We start from the raw sequence: 16,528 nt of genomic DNA on the forward strand, positions 1-16,528 counted from the left end.
GAGGAGGAGGGGGAGATACAGAGGAGGGGGAGATACAGAGGAGGGGGAGATACAGAGGAGGAGGAGGGGGAGATACAGAGGAGGAGGAGGGGGAGATACAGAGGAGGAGGAGGGGGAGATACAGAGGGAGGAGGAGGAGATACAGAGGGAGGAGGAGGAGATACAGAGGGAGGAGGAGGAGAAGATACAGAGGAGGAGGAGAAGGAGAAGATACAGAGGGAGGAGGAGAAGATACAGAGGGAGGAGGAGGAGAAGATACATATGGAAGGAGGAGAAGATACAGAGGGAGGAGGAGGAGAAGATACAGATGGAGGACATATAGAAGGAGGAGGAGAAGATACAGAGAGAGGAGGAGGTGGAGAAGATACAGAGGGAGGAGGAAAAGATACAGAGAGAGGAGGAAAAGATACAGAGGGAGGAGGAGGAGGAGATACAGAGAGAGGAGAAAAGGATACAGAGAGAGGAGGAGAAGATACAGAGGGAGGAGAAGAAGATACAGAGGGAGGAGAAGAAGATACAGAGGGAGGAGAAGAAGATACAGAGGGAGGAGAAGAAGATACAGAGGGAGGAGAAGAAGATACAGAGGGAGGAGAAGAAGATACAGAGGGAGGAGAAGAAGATACAGAGGGAGGAGAAGAAGATACAGAGGGAGGAGGAGAAGATACAGAGGGAGGAGGAGAAGATACAGAGGGAGGAGGAGAAGATACAGAGGGAGGAGGAGAAGATACCCAGGGAGGAGGAGAAGATACCCAGGGAGGAGGAGAAGATACCCAGGGAGGAGGAGAAGATACCCAGGGAGGAGGAGAAGATACCCAGGGAGGAGGAGAAGATACCCAGGGAGGAGGAGAAGATACAGAGGAGGCAGGAGGAGAAGATACAGAGGGAGGAGGAGAAGATACAGAGGGAGGAGGAGGAGAAGGCGATGGAGGAGGCTGAGGAGAAGAGAGTGCAGACTTTTCCTCTGGACTGAATGCTGGAGGAGAGGGTAAAGCAGAGGAGCAACTACAAACTTCTGGGCCCTATAGTGGACTTTTGAAGGTCCTAAATGGCCGAATGTAGCAGAAGGGCCTGCAGGACTAAGGAGCCTGGTAACAACTGTGACCCCTATAGTTACACCACTAGGGCAAAGGGAGTGGGGTGATGTTATTTACACAGGACTGTATATTGGAGTGCCTGAAGGTAGGGGAGGAGTGGTATTTACATGGGACTGCATTTTACATAGTTTGTAAGGGTTTTATAAAAGACGAGTCCATCGAGTTCAACCTAATACCCTACAAATTCCTTCCCGACCCCAATATGGCGATCAGAATAAATCCCTGGATCAACGTTCTATCTAGCCTCATACTCTGGGAGCATCCTCAGTGTTGGTGTGTGACTCTTGTATCTCCATTAGCCATCCTTGGACTTGTAGTCCGCCAACCTCTCAACCCTAAGCAAGTATTGCCCCAGTCCTCTGACTGCCGTTCCAGTCCCTGCAGTGGGCCCTCACCAACACCTATGTGTTTCCATCTCCCCTCCAGTTGCCTGTCCTACCATGGTGACCCCTGCATCTGCCTGGCTAAGCAACAGAGGGTATCTGATAGGGGTAAGCTGAATGTTGGGGCACGACCTTTGCTCCTAATGAGGGCGTCCCCTTGCAGAAAGGGTCCTCTGTCCTCCCCGCTATGGCATGGGTTATGATCTCTAATTCCGACCTGGACTGCCTCGGGCCCTTCTCCTGTGCTACTTGACTGAGGCCAACATCTTTCCCAAATGCCTACCAAGGAGGACTTTCGGTCTCTGATCTTGGAGGTGAAGGAGACCTGTAGGGCGGAAATTTCCTGGCTCAGACGTGATCTACAGCTTCTTTCTGACAGGATGGAGGTCCTGGAGGGGGACCATGACTCTACTAGGGCTTATTTCTCAACAACCTTCACAGTCATGAGGATTTGCGGTCTTCCTTAGGCGACCCATGATAAGGACCTCCAAGTAACCCTTGAGGCCATTTTCAATCTCATACTTGGTGAACCGTCCTCTCGCAAAATCAAATTGGACAGGGCCCATCGTGCACTTCGCCCAAAGAACTCCTCTGGCGTACCCTGGGATGTAACCTGCTGCGTGTATGACTTTGCCCTGAAGGAGGCCATAATGGCTAAGGCCCAGAATGTCCGCAACTTAGAATTCAATTGGGCCCTCTCCAACTCTTCTCTGATTTACCTTGGATCACCCTGCACAAAAAGCGGCTGTTACGCCCCCTCCTGACTACACTCCGGGACAATCAAGCTACCTATCGCTGGAACTTTCCGTTTGCCCTCACTGCTCATAAGGATGGCTATACAGCTGTGCTGCGGTCCTTTCCTGATTGCTCCCCCTTGGACATACCAGTTCCTACTATGGAAGATTGGGCCCTGGCCCCCCTCCTCCTTCCCTTTCTCCGGTGGGACTTGTATGCATGCGGATGTCTGAACCTCAGCGTCTCTCTATTCCTCCTGACTCAGAGAGCACTGTCTTCCTTTATGGCTGATATCGCCTTTCTCCAAGACACCCATTTCAACCATTCTGTAAATTTTTAATTCCTTGCCCTTTTGTACCCCCTGGTATTCTAGGCTACTGCTGACAGAAAAAAAACCTAGGTGTTGTAATTCTCATAAGTCGTGTCTCCTTAGTGTAGCCTCCTCCTTTATAGATCCGAGGGGTAGGTACATTATGGCGAAGGGAATCTTAGCAGGCAAACCTCTGCAACTCTGCAATGTGTATGCTGCCAATTTGGCACAAATCCCCTTTCTACGTAGATTTCTTGGTAAGCTCCGGAAATACCAAATACTCTGCTTTGATCATGGGTGGGGATTTTAATCAGATTTTTCCACCTCCATGGATCGTCTATCCCTCTAACTGTTCTTTTTATATCCCATCCTTCCTATACCCACATAGATTTTGTCCTATACCCGCATAGATTTTTTTGGTAATGTCCCAGCGGTCCGCATGCTCTCCAGTGCCTTCATGGATCCCACCATGGCCTGGTGGTTGTCTCCTTCTCCTTGCAATCCTCTCCCTCACCAAGGTGCCATTGGTGCCTCAATGAGTCTCTCCTCAAGTCACCGCCTTCCTGGGAATCCATTTAGTGCTGTAACTGTGAGTATTTTACCCCTTATGACGGCACTGTTTCTTCCCTGGCTACCCTCTGGGAAGCCCATAATGTGGTGGTCTGGGGCCACTGTAACGCTCTGACCTCCCTACTTAGGAAAGATGCTTTTGTCCAGGCCCGGGAGCTTAAGGTGGAGATAGGGAGACTGGAAGTGGCTATGGTGTCCGCCCCTTCTCTTTCACTGCTGAGGAAGCTGGTAGCAGCTGGGGCTCACCTGGGAGACTTCACGCTCCGAAAAGTGGGGCGACTCCTCTTCTATTCTAAACAGCGGTTTTACAGAAGGGTAACAAGGCCCACACCTTGCTTGCAGTCTCTGGGAGCGCACCGCGGCTTAGTCTCCCTCTGCATTGAAAGATACCTCAGGATGTCTCTGTTATCATCCAGGAGAGATCTCCAAGATCTTTCTAGACTACTACTCTAAATTATATTCCCTCCCATCTGACCTGGCTGAGCGTGGTGCGGCTTTACAATCCTTCCTCTCCGACTGTCCCCTGCCAGTTCTCTCTGTGGCGGATTGGGAGTCTATTAAAATTCTAATAACCTCTGAAGGGGTCATGGAAGTGCTTAAATCCCTGCCGTTGGGGCGCTCACCTGGGCTGAGGGGACCTTATTCGAACTCAGCAGCTTCCATCAAACTCCCCCATATGACATCTGCTAGTTTACCTCTCTTCAACAGGACTTGCCATGGGTGTCCACTGTCCCCGCAAATTTTTGTACTCTGGATTGAACCCCCGAGCATCTCTGGTCTCCTGTTTCACAACAGGGAATATGAAATCTACCTATTTGCTGATGACGTCCACTGCCTATGTTAGTGATGATGGCGGGTAAGTCTATGGGGGTGGCTGCCAGTACCTGACATAACCAAATATTACATGGCTGCACACCTTTGTCATCTGCTCGCCTGGTCTACGTACCATTCATATAGTAAATGAATGGAGACCGAGAAGCTCTGGCTAGCTCCTATCCACCCAAACTCTTTTCTGTGGTCCTCTTCCCCTCTGTCGGCCTCTCCGGGATCCCTCCTGGGCCCCATGGCCCTTTCCAAGTATATTTGGGGTTACTGTGGTGTACGTTTAAGCTCTTCTATCCCTCTTCTCCGCTGCTGTTTTTCTTATCCGGAGCTGCCTGCTGGTCTGACTTCAGAAATGGTGGGATGCGGGGTTCAGGGGGGGGGGGGGGGGGGCTATTCTTCTATGCGGATGTTGTAGATCCCTTCACTCGCTCCCTATAGTCATGTGACCAGTTGAGCTCTAGACATGGGTTTCTTTCCTCTGACCAGCTCCATTATCTTCAGATACATAATCTTGAATGCACCTTTTCATAGACGGCTATGCATTCCGTATGGTCTCCACACAAAGAATGAATGTGTTCGTTCTTGTGGGGACATGGAAAATGGAAACATCTAGCACAGAATAGGGTCCACCTACCATAATTTTGGTTCTGCAAGCGGAAATTCAGAAGGGTGAATGGGAGTGCAGAATCCCATAAAAGTCTATGGGCTTTAATTTAAGGCGGAATTCTGCAAATAGAAATTCTGCTGTGTGAATAGACCCTAAGACCAGGTTCACCCTGTGGAATCTCCGGATGGAATTTCTGCCGGAGATCCTGTGGGCGGCGCTAGGACTGTGCAGACTGCATTGCCATCCCCTTAGACAGCAATGCATTTTTGAGTGGTTCTTTCGACGTACCCGCTCAGAAACACATTGCCGTCTATGGGGACGGAAATGCAGTCCGCACGGTCCTAGTGCCGCCTGCGTGATCTCTGGCAGAAATTTTGTCTGGTGATTCCACAGTGTGAACCCGGCCAAATATTGAAATTTTGGAAGCAAACTGCTCCTCCATTGATGCACGACCTCCAGGCCCATATACAGGAGATCAGATCCCTGGAATCACTCACAGCCTCCCGGAACAATACAGGTGCAGCATTCTCTGACATCTGGGACCCATGGGACCGCTTCTTTGATGGAGATCCCTCCTGACCTGTAATCCCTCTTTCCTCCCCTCTCTGTTGTATTTTGTATATTTTCTGTATTTTGTGTCGTTCACTTTGTGTTTACTTGACCTTAGTTGCCTCGCCAGGTTCGATGTGCTAGGATCATACTATTAGAGGGAAGTACCGCCCTTCTGTTGAGTTTTCTACTGTTATAACCCTATTCCCCACTGGTGATATTTCCGCCATTGTCGTGACTGTGTAGTTCCTAAGGTTTTGCTATGTTCCTGCTCATATCGTATTATGTGTTACATATTTGCTTGAATGTATTTGCTTCTTACTCCAGGGTTTCATGATGCTTTTTCATAGTTTTGTACACTAAACTACACTTAAAAAAAAAAAAAAAAAAAATTTAAAATTTAAAACATGTCCACTATATAATGCAACATAAAGAAAACATATTGTATATATGAATTAATATATAATTTATTTGCCATGTTTCTTTTCCTTACAAGCAGAGAATATTTTAATTTACAAAAATGCAGATGTTTCAATTTTTTCATGACATTTTGGAATTTTTTACAAAGAAATGATACAAGGATCAACAAAAATTTACCACTATGTTAAAGTAAAATATGTCACAAAAAAACAATCTTGGAATGTATTAATTATTAATGCATAAAGCAACACAGTTCCTATTTGCAAAATTTGTCGATGACCATAAGGGGTTAACAGACAGATTGTGGGGTCGGCTAAATGCAGAGGCTGAGAGGAGGAGCTTTTTATTATATGTAAATTAATTCTTTAAATGTAATTTTCCTGTTTTCTCCTTGTAAGGGCTATAGCCCCCACCGTGTTTTTACCTTTGGCCAGATAGGAAGGGGCAGCACATTCCCTGTTGTCCATCCCACCTGCTCCCAGCAGCCTATTTAGTGAAGAGGGGCCCAGTGCACATGAGAGGGGGCCGGCACACATAATAAGAAGGGACCGGCACACATAATAAGAGGGGGCCGGCACACATAATAAGAGGGGGCCGGCACAGATAATAAGAGGGGGGCCGGCACACAATAAGAGGGGGGCCGGCACACAATAAGAGGGGGGCCGGCACACATAATAAGAGGGGACCGGTACACATAATAAGAGGGGGCCGGCACACATAATAAGAGGGGGCTGGCACACATAATAAGAGGGGGGCCGGCACACATAAGAGGGGACCGGCACACATAATAAGAGGGGACCGGTACACATAATAAGAGGGGGCTGGCACACAATAAGAGGGGGGCCGGCACACAATAAGAGGGGGGCCGGCACACATAATAAGAGGGGACCGGTACACATAATAAGAGGGGCCGGCGCACATACTAAGAAGGGGGCCGGCACACATAATAAGAGGGGACAGCACACATAATAAGAGGGGGCCGGCACACATAATAAGAGGGGGGATGGCACACATAATAAGAGGGGGGATGGCACACATAATAAGAGGGGGTCGGCACACATAATAAGAGGGGACCGGCACACATAATAAGAGGGGTCCGACACACATAATAAGAGGGGGCCGGCACACATAAGAAGAGGGGGCCGGCACACATAAGAAGGGGGCCGGCACACATAATAAGAGGAGGTCGGCACACATAATAAGAAGTGGGCCGGCACACATAATAAGAAGTGGGCCGGCACACATAATAAGAAGGGGGCCGGCACACATAATAAGAGGGGGGCCGGCACACATAATAAGAAGTGGGCCGGCACACATAATAAGAAGGGGGCCGGCGCACATAATAAGAGGGGGGCCGGCGCACATAATAAGAGGGGGGCCGGCGCACAAAATAAGAGGGGGGCCGGCACACATAATAAGAGGGGGGCCGGCACACATAATAAGAGGGGGTCGGCACACATAATAAGAGGGGGGCCGGCACACATAATAAGAGGGGGGCCGGCACACATAATAAGAGGGGGGCCGGCACACATAATAAGAGGGGGGCCGGCACACATAATAAGAGGGGGGCCGGCACACATAATAAGAGGGGGGCCGGCACACATAATAAGAGGGGGGCCGGCACACATAATAAGAGGGGGCCGGCACACATAAGAGGGGGCCGGCACACATAATAAGAGGGGGGCGGCACACATAATAAGAGGGGGGCGGCACACATAAAAGAGGGGGCCGTCACACATAACAAGAGGGGGCCGGCACACATAACAAGAGGGGGCCGGCACACATAAGAAGGGGGCCGGCGCACATAAGAGGGGGGGCCGGCGCACATAATAAGAGGGGCCAGCACAGATAATCTTCCACTTCCTGCATCTTCTCTCTACAACCATTATGAGTCCGGCCTTTAGCACAGAGCCCGACAACCGGGGACTCACCATAGCTGCAGGAAGCAGAGGATTGTGTGTGCTGGGCCCCTCTACACAAAACAGGCTGCATATATACATAGTGATAATCGCTAAGTGTATGTGAACTTTAGAAATTGGCTGACCAACTAATCGACCAACCGATAAATCGATTATGAAAATTATTGACAACTATTTTCATAATCGATTAGTTGCCAATTAATAGATTAGTTGTTTCAGCCCTATTTGTCAGTAAAAAAAATTCCACATGTGAGTACTTTGATGTTTTAAAAGATCTGATTTCTGAGTACAACATTTCCCACATTCTAAACATGAAAATGGCTTTTCCCCTGTGTGAGTTCTCTGATGTTGAACAAAACTTGATTTGTCAGTAAAACTTTTTCCACATTCGGAATATGAAAACGGCTTCTCCCCTGTGTGAGTTCTTTGATGTGTAATAAGATGTGATTTCTGACTGAAATATTTCCCACATTCTGCACATGAAAATGGCTTCTCCCCTGTGTGAGTTCTTTGATGTTTAATAAGACTTGATATATGAGCAAAACATTTCCCACATTCTGAACATGAAAATGGCTTATCTCCTGTGTGAGTTCTCTGATGCTGAACAAAACTTGATTTGTCAATAAAACTTTTTCCACATTCGGAACATGAAAACGGCTTCTCCCCTGTGTGAGTTCTTTGATGTGTAATAAGATGTGATTTCTGAATAAAATATTTACCACATTCTGCACATGAAAATGGCTTTCCCCGTGTGTGAGTTCTGTTATGTTGACTAAGATTTGATTTGTCAGTAAAACTTTTTCCACATTGGGGACATGAAAATGGCTTCTCCCCTGTGTGAGTTCTTTGATGTTTAATAAGATCTGATTTATCAGTAAAACATTTCCCACATTCTGAACATGAAAATGGCTTCTCCCCTGTGTGAGTTCTTTGATGTTTAATAAGATCTGATTTCTGAGTACAACATTTCCCACATTCTGAACATGAAAATGGCTTCTCCCCTGTGTGAGTTCTTTGATGTCTAATAAGATCTGATTTCTGAGTAAAACATTTTCCACATTCGGAACATGAAAATAGCTTTTCTCCTGTGTGAGTTCTCTGATGTTGAACAAAATGTGATTTGTCAGTAAAACTTTTTTCACATTCGGAACATGAAAACGGCTTCTCCCCTGTGTGAGTTCTTTTATGTGTAATAAGATGTGATTTCTGAATAAAATATTTCCCACATTCTGAACATGAAAATGGCTTTTTCTTATTTTGCTGAACATCCTGTGATGACTGAGAAGACAGGACCTGTATATAAGGATGAGATGACAGATCTTGGCTGTGAAGGGCTGAGGGTGTATCTGGGATAATGGAATGTTCTTCATATGTATCTTGTGTGATATCATCATCTGCTTTATAATCTGAAGATATAAGATTCTCCTCTGATCTCCTGCTACAAGAATCTGCAAAGAATAAAAGATTATTTTTGAGTATTAACCCCTTACCGACCAGCATTTTAGTTTTTTCCTTGTCTTTTTCTAAGAGCCATACATTTTATTAATCTTTATCTATAGAGCCATATTTGGACTTTTTTTGTGGGTTCAATTTTATGTTGTAACAATACAATTTGTATCCCCATAAAATATACGCAAAAAAAAACAAAAAAAAACAGAACAAATGTTTGTGAGGTGGAGATGAAAAAAAAAATCTTTTGTGGGGAGGTAGGGGGGGTGGTTGGTTGGGTGGGTGTTGGGGCGTTGGTTGTTTTTCACACCATTTACTGCGCAGTTGTTGACATCTTATCTTTATTCATCAGGTCGGTACGATCACATTAATACCCAATTTGTTTAGTTCACGTTATGTTTTGATACTTTTGAAAAAAAATATACAAAAAATAAATAAAAATTTGCTGTAAATCGCCACATTCTGACCTCTATAACTTTTTTAGTTTTTGGTGTATGGGGTTGGAGTTAGGGCACATTTTTGGCATCTTGATCTGTAGTATTTATCTCTCGTATTTTGGGGATAGATGGGACATTGCAATTTTTTTTTTCTGAGATGTGACCAAATAAAAAATGCTTTAATAAAGACATCTAAATGGTTAATAGCTGGCATTAGTGGTCGCTCTGCGCCAACTATTAGAGGCAGCCCTCTCCATACATCTTTATGATAAATCTGTTTTTATTAAAGTTTTCCAAAGGAAACAGAATAACAAAACAATGATAAATAACAGACTCATATCCATGTATAAGAATATCCCCCAGGGAAGGGAAAATATCAGGGGCCAACCCATCAAAAAATAGTTACACATATCCCAATAAACACAGAAGAGAGGGAGGTGGTACCCCTAGTAATTCATACCTCGGGGATCATACGAGACAATAAGTCTTGGATAAATAACCCTTGTAGGGTAGTAATGGCAGAGGAAGACAAACTAACAAACAGAAATCAAGAAAAAGAGAAAGGGGAAGAGAGACAAAAGAAGGGCAGTAGCTAGAAAGATAGGAAGTGAGATGGTACGAGGGTAGAGGGAAAGTATAGGGGAGGGGAGGGAAAGGTAGGTCACACATGGAAGACACATAAGAAAGAAATCCTATGGAAACAGACGACCTACTGCAGCCATCCTAAGAAGCCGGGTGATTCCCGGAAACTATCACAAGGTGCCCATAAGGCAGAGAAGCTCTCAGAGTGAACATTGTCTAGTGCCACTAATTCCTCCATTCTACGTACTTGACTCAAGGTCTCCACATACTCCACCCTAGATAGCGTCTCTGTTGTTTTCCAGTGCCGGGGGATAACAGCTCTGGCGACACCCAGAAAATTTCTCAGGAGGCCTTTCTATGCCTAGGAGAGAGACCCAGGCAGGAGGGAAAGAAGAGCAACATTGGGACTAGGAATAATGGAGCATGAGGAGACCATGTTATAAAGCAGGAAGACAGCTTCCCAAAAAGGGAGGAGAAGCAGACAGGACCACCAAGTGTGTAGGTAAGTACCTATCTCCCGACCACAACGCCAACAGGTCGTCGGAGGAGAGGACATGTAAGCGGTCAGGACAACGATACCACCAAGACAGAATTTTAAAATGTTGTTCTTGTATCCTAAATAGAGGCTCTATGAGTCAGGGTAAACATTCGAGTTACCTCCACTTCAGAGAACTCCCGTCCCATATCAGATTCCCACTTGAGCAAATAATCCGGTTTCAAAGTGTCTACACCAATCCCCGCAGCACTCCATAGACCAAGGATACAGTATGTGAGGGAGGGGAATCTAAGACACAGAGCCGTTCAAACACAGTTAACGGGTGATGAAGTTGCGTCTTGGGATGGAGGGATAAATAGTAGGAATGAAGCCACTCATATGTGAACCAGCTTCCCAGGGAGGTCGAAGGGAGCGACTCCGAGGGGATCATATTCTGGAGGACAGGGGGCATCAGGCCTACCCAGAAGGGACAGAACCTCAGAGTCGGAAGGAAGGCTAGAGTTACTAAATAGAGGGGTGAGAGGGCCCGGTCTAGAGGTAAGGGCAGTGGTAAGAAGAGAAGTAGGGGATGTCTAAGCCAGATGGGCGAGAACCTAGGGGGAGCCAAGGGAGGTCCGCTGGGTGAACTAGAGAAACATCAATTTCCAGAGACACCCACTGTTTCGAGGCAGCATTGTGGCAGAAGTCAAGAACTGTTGAGCAGATCATCGCTCAATAATAGAGACGGTAATCCGGGAGGGTTCATTTGTACTGAGAGCTTTTGTTTTGTCTTGTTCCTATGGTTACGCCTGTCTGCTGAGACTGGTCAGCTGACCTTGATGTGAGCATCTGGTCTGGACCTATTTAAGCTGGCAGTTTACTCCCAGTCTATGCCTGCTAAAGAGTTCAGTTTATCTCCTAGTTAGCTCTATACTGTATCGTGATATCTGGCATTTTGACCCTTTGGCTTAGCTCTTTGACTCTTCTCTCTGGTATTAGCATTTTTGTACTTCGTGCTCTCCTGGTTTAGACTCGGCTCTCTGACTACATATTTTTATGTGAGCATGTTTAGGTTTGTTTTCCGTTAGTCGTGTGCCTTCAGCCTTTAACGAAATTTTGCCAGTTTTTGTAGTTAATGGTTTTGACTTTTTGACTGTCCCTCACTTGTCTAGGGAGAGACTGTCACCATGGTTATGGATGTCCTAGGGCAGGTACGTAAGTAGGCAGGGATAGGGGAGTGGGTGAGAATAGTGTGCACTCCTTCCCTGCCCAGTCGTGACAGCCGGGACCCACATCGGGAGCGTCTGCTTATAATACAGTAATCACGGGAGGATGTTCATTTTGATCATGGCCATTTTACCAAACCATGAAAGAGTTAGGGTGCTCCAGGAAGTAAGGTCCTGTTCAAGGATCCTTAATAACGGGAGGTAGTTGACCTTAAAAAGAGTATTGAGATCAGCAGTGAAGTAAATACTAAGATAACGAAGAAGACTGGGTGAAGTCTTGAAAGGGAAAAGGGAGGAAACATGACCAAACAACACTGAGGAGAGAGAGATGCTGAGTTCCGACTTATGGGTGTTAACCTTAAAATTGCTTAGGGCGCCATATTATTCAAATTGAACCAAAATAACAGGGAGGGAAATTCACAGAGAGGTGACATAAAGGAGCAGGTCATCAGTAAATAGGGAAAGTTTATAAGATTTAGTATTCAGGGACAGGCCAGGGATAGAATCGTTCTGTTGCAGAGCTACCGCCAGGTATTCCATGGCAATAACATAAAGCAGGGGTGAAAGGGGGCAACCTTGTCTAGTCTCGTTATGGATGGTAAAAGGCTCTGAAAGAGTCCGATTAACCTTCACCTGCACCATCACAATTCGATAAAGGGCCATGATACAGTGATGGAATTGCGAACCCATACCCAAGTGCAACAGGGCAAGATCTAAAAAGTGCCATCCCACTCTATCAAAAGCCTTCTCGGCGTCTATGGAAAGTAAACAGAGCGGGATGCCACGGGACCTGGCGCCAGCAATAAGAGTGAACGATTTGAGGGTATTGTACCTCGCCTCCCTACCTAAAACAAAACCCACCTGGTCTGTGTATGAGTGAGGGGAGAAGGGCACCCAACCGGGAAGCAAGAATTTTAGAGTAGAGTTTTATGTCCAAATTAAGTCGGGAAATGGGGCGATAATTACTAAAATAGGAGGGATCTTTATCGGGCTTGGGGATCAGAGTCATATGGGCAGCTAGAGTCTGAGGCGGAAAGGAAGCTCCATTCACAATAGAATTAAAGGAGTGCAGAAGAGGAGGAGCTACTAGAGGAGAGAACAGCTTATAGAAACAGGCTGTAAATCCATCAGGGCCAGGGCTTTTGCCATTTTTCAAGCTCTTGATAGCATCCGTTACCTCCTCAAGCTCCAGCGGTCATTCAAGGGGAGCCCATGTATCAGAGGATAAAGAGGGGAGCTTATCGTGGGTTAGGTAGTGGGCAATCTTTTTGCGAAACAGTGGGGTAGGGAGGTCAGCAAAATGACCCTTAATACGATAGAGAGAATGATAATAAGACCGGAACTCCTCAACTATGTGTCCAGTAGTGTGGAATTTGCCAGATACAGGGGAAGTAAGTGAAAGAATGTACGAGTAAGAAGAACGCTTTGGATGGAGGGCTCGAGACAACCAGAACCCTAACTTGTCAGCATACTCATAATATCCCCAGTGAGCCTTCTCTCTGAGGCAGAATGACCGCTCATCCAGATTATGCAAAATCTGCTGTCTCACAGGCGAGATCTGGGTCCGGGTTGTGTCCGAGTAGGAACTCTTGTTGGACGCCTCCAAGGAAGCCAGAGACTCGAAGGGAGAGCGCAACTTTTGGGAGTTGGCCCTCTTGAGATGGGAGCTGTTTGTCGTGGCCCAGTCTTGTGTCTCGTTCAGTGGTGGTCTGCAGAGATGAGCGAATTGAATCAGACAAATCCGAATTCGTTACGAAAAATTTGATTCATAATGAATCCGAATATCGCCGTGATTCGATAAAACGAATGGCTTCATTAAACTCAATTTAATGCGGTCCAGGGGATCTAAAATGGCGACTACACATGTAAGGACATGGGGCAAGGAACTCTAGGAAGGCGGGTAGGCGGGATCACCCTGAATCACATGCGGCATGCAGCCCATCAGCAGCCAGCCCTGTAATGTCACAACCCTATATATTTGGCAGCCATCACTGCAGACAGGCATTTCTTGGATTTTTTCCTGAGAGAGCAGACAGTGTCTGTGTCTTACTGAGAAAAAAGATCTTTACAGCGGCAAATCAATTCACCTGAAGCCCATGTTAATGCAGGTAGGAAGATAGACAGGGACAGTAGAGAGCGAGAGAGAGTATACTTAATGTTGCAACTGTACTGGGGTGTATTACTCTAAAGCTTATAGGGGCCAGTTAGTGTGAGCACTAAAAGACCTAGTCACCTGCTTTTAACGCCTAATTCAGGTGTAACCGTACTGGGGCGCATATTGCTATCATAAGTGTAATATATACACACTCAGATGTTGTACAAGTATGTCAGGCAGAGAACTGCCAGGCCATGCACAGAGGAGTGGCAGAGGCCTAAATTTATCAGGCACAGGCAGAGGTCACAGTAGACTAGGGGTGCGTGGCAACAGGAGTTGTAGCGTGAGGTCTGAGCTCCAGTGTCCGCTAGCGGTCGTGTCTCGACCAGCAACCCAGGAGCCATCATTGATTGGTTAACTCGGTCATCCACTTCATTACAAGTGACATCTGACACCCCCAGTCAACAGTCGGTGGGTTCCACAGACTCTTAATGGATTGAATAAAGAACTGAATAAAGAATCGAAGTTTTAGGCAGCTGGATTGTCTACATTTTCTTCTACTGCTGTCTGTCTGGAATCCGACCCACCCCCTTTCCGCGCTTCCTTGGAAGAATCCTCCAGGTTCAGATGATTGATTGCAACACATGGTGAGCTGACTCCTGTTTTTTTTTTTACTTTTATTCATCAGACACAACCCTCAGTTGGCATGGCCCGGGAGCAGTCCCTGTCCTCCAACTGCCTCTGTACTATGCTGTTCCATCACGCAGAGAAGTATTGTATGCTGTGGGTTCAGCTCCACTATACAGCGAGGACAGTCAGCAGCTACTGCCCAGCAAAGAATTGGAGGAGACATTGGCCGCTTCCTCTGCTAGGTGGGCAAGTGGTGATGAGGAGGTGGTGTGGGAGGTGGTGTTGCGAGCGTTCAGGCTCCTGAAACAGACACTGTTGAGGAACCCGAGGAGGACATCAGTGACGTGCAGATACAACTCGATGACGAAGAAGATCGCACTTGGGAGCTGGGTGCAGAAGGGGCTTCATCATCAAGAGAAGAGAGTGGCAGGTTGCCCGTGAGGCAGCAGCTGAGTCAGCAAGGTGGTAGCATGGTTGGGAGTCAGCATGGTGGCTCAGTGGGAAGTCTGGAGCCAAACGTTTCCAGGGTAGACCACCTGCTTTGCAGCAGCCTACCTGCCCTGGAGGTAGTGGAACAGGGGTTCCCAGAGTCGGCGGCAGTAGCAGTCAGTCAGTGAGGACTGTTGGGGGAAAGCCTGCTACTCGGCGGTGTGGCAGTATTTTTTTATCAAGCATCCGGAGGATGTTAACATGTACACATGCAAGATGTGTCGGCAGAAGGTGAAGCGTGGCCAAGGTCCCAATGTTGGCATCATGGCCCTGCATCAACATATGCAGAGTCACCATCAAGCAGCCTGGGAGAACCGTGGCTCTGATGCGGTGGTACAGCCTGCTGCAGCAACCGCTGCATCACCCTTTGGCACGCCGCTCCCTGTTCCAGCCAGCCAAGGCTCCACCACCTCAGCCTAAGGGAGCTGTCTGTCATTCCCATCCTCTTTTGGTCCAGATGCTCCTGCTCCTCCTACTTCTCGTCAGTCATTCTGGCAGCAATCCATCAGAGAAGCCACGTCCAAAAGACAGCAGTATGTGCCCACTCATCCAACGGTGCAGAAGCTGAATGTGCTCCTGTCCAAGTTGCTGGTGCTACAGTCTCTCCCTTTTCAAGTGGTGGACTCTGCACCTTTCAGAGAACTGATGATTTGTGCTGAGCCAAGGTGGAGAGTCCCAAGCTGTAATTTATTTTCCAAAAAGGCAGTACCAGCCCTGAACAAATATGTAGAACAGAAGGTGGGCCAGTCCTTGAGCCTATTCTGCCTCCATGCTCTCACACCGTTGGTCCTGCGACAATCTTCAACTCTGCCTCCTCATCCTGCGCCATGTCCTCAGCCTCCACTGCACCGACAAGTCTCAGTGCCCCTCCACATACCTCCTCATGGTCTCCTCATGCTGATGCCACCTCCAGGCTCTGTCAATGTGCCGCTCTGCGGCATACATAGGCTGCTGCCACCTCCAGGCTTTGTCATTGTGTCGTCATGTGGTCTCCTCATGCTGCTGGCATATTAAATTAAACTTTTAATGTTAATCTATTTAAAATCTTCAATATAAGTTTAAAAAAATATATTTAATCTTTTCAATTGTGAGGCCTTATGGTCTCGCCAGGCTGCTCCCACCTTCAGGCTCTGTCATTGTGCCGCCATGTGATCTCCTTGCTATATTGATCTTGTAGTATGACAGTATTTTTTCAAAGTAAACACTTCGGGCACCGGGGAGGCGCTGAGAGGCAGGCAGTAGTTGGCCTCGCGGCATACCACTAGTTCGATTTTAAGATACAAGTCTGAACTTTTTCACTGCAGCAATTTATACACTGTAGCAATTATACACTATTGGAGCTGGAATTACTGCGGCTGCTGGCACCAGACTGGCCCTCCAATGGGTCCTCAAAAAAGGATTTAAAGTTTGCTCATTCCAATTACCAGTCTCTGTCATTCTGCCGCCATGTGATCTCCTGATGCTGCTGGTGGCACATTAAATTCGTTAATCTCTTTAAACTCTTCAAATGACATCTGAAAAATCTCTTTAATCTCTTCAATTGTGAGGCCATATGGTCTCCCGACCCTGCTGTCCCATTCAGACACTCTGCGGCAGTGATTCTAATAGCGATGCCTGTAATCTGCATGTCATACTGAATAACAGTATTATATCACTACCCCAGCATACTCCCTATGCGTTTTACGGCAAGGCAAAGTGTTCTACACCCCTATTAAGGCTCTCTGTAGCCCGGA

General features: G+C 47.1%; 1 protein-coding gene across 1 annotated transcript in view; it reads right to left on the reverse strand.

Annotated features, from left to right (window-relative positions):
• LOC130306975 (oocyte zinc finger protein XlCOF7.1-like) overlaps positions 1 to 16,528 on the reverse strand; it is a 308,614-nt gene that overhangs the window by 26,361 nt on the left and 265,725 nt on the right. Inside the window, 1 exon segment of the mRNA XM_056552153.1 lies at positions 7,650 to 8,860. Coding sequence (XP_056408128.1) covers positions 7,650 to 8,860 — 1,211 coding nt within the window.

The sequence above is a fragment of the Hyla sarda genome, chromosome 1, assembly GCF_029499605.1.
Source record: "Hyla sarda isolate aHylSar1 chromosome 1, aHylSar1.hap1, whole genome shotgun sequence".
Classification (NCBI taxonomy): Eukaryota; Metazoa; Chordata; class Amphibia; order Anura; family Hylidae; genus Hyla; species Hyla sarda.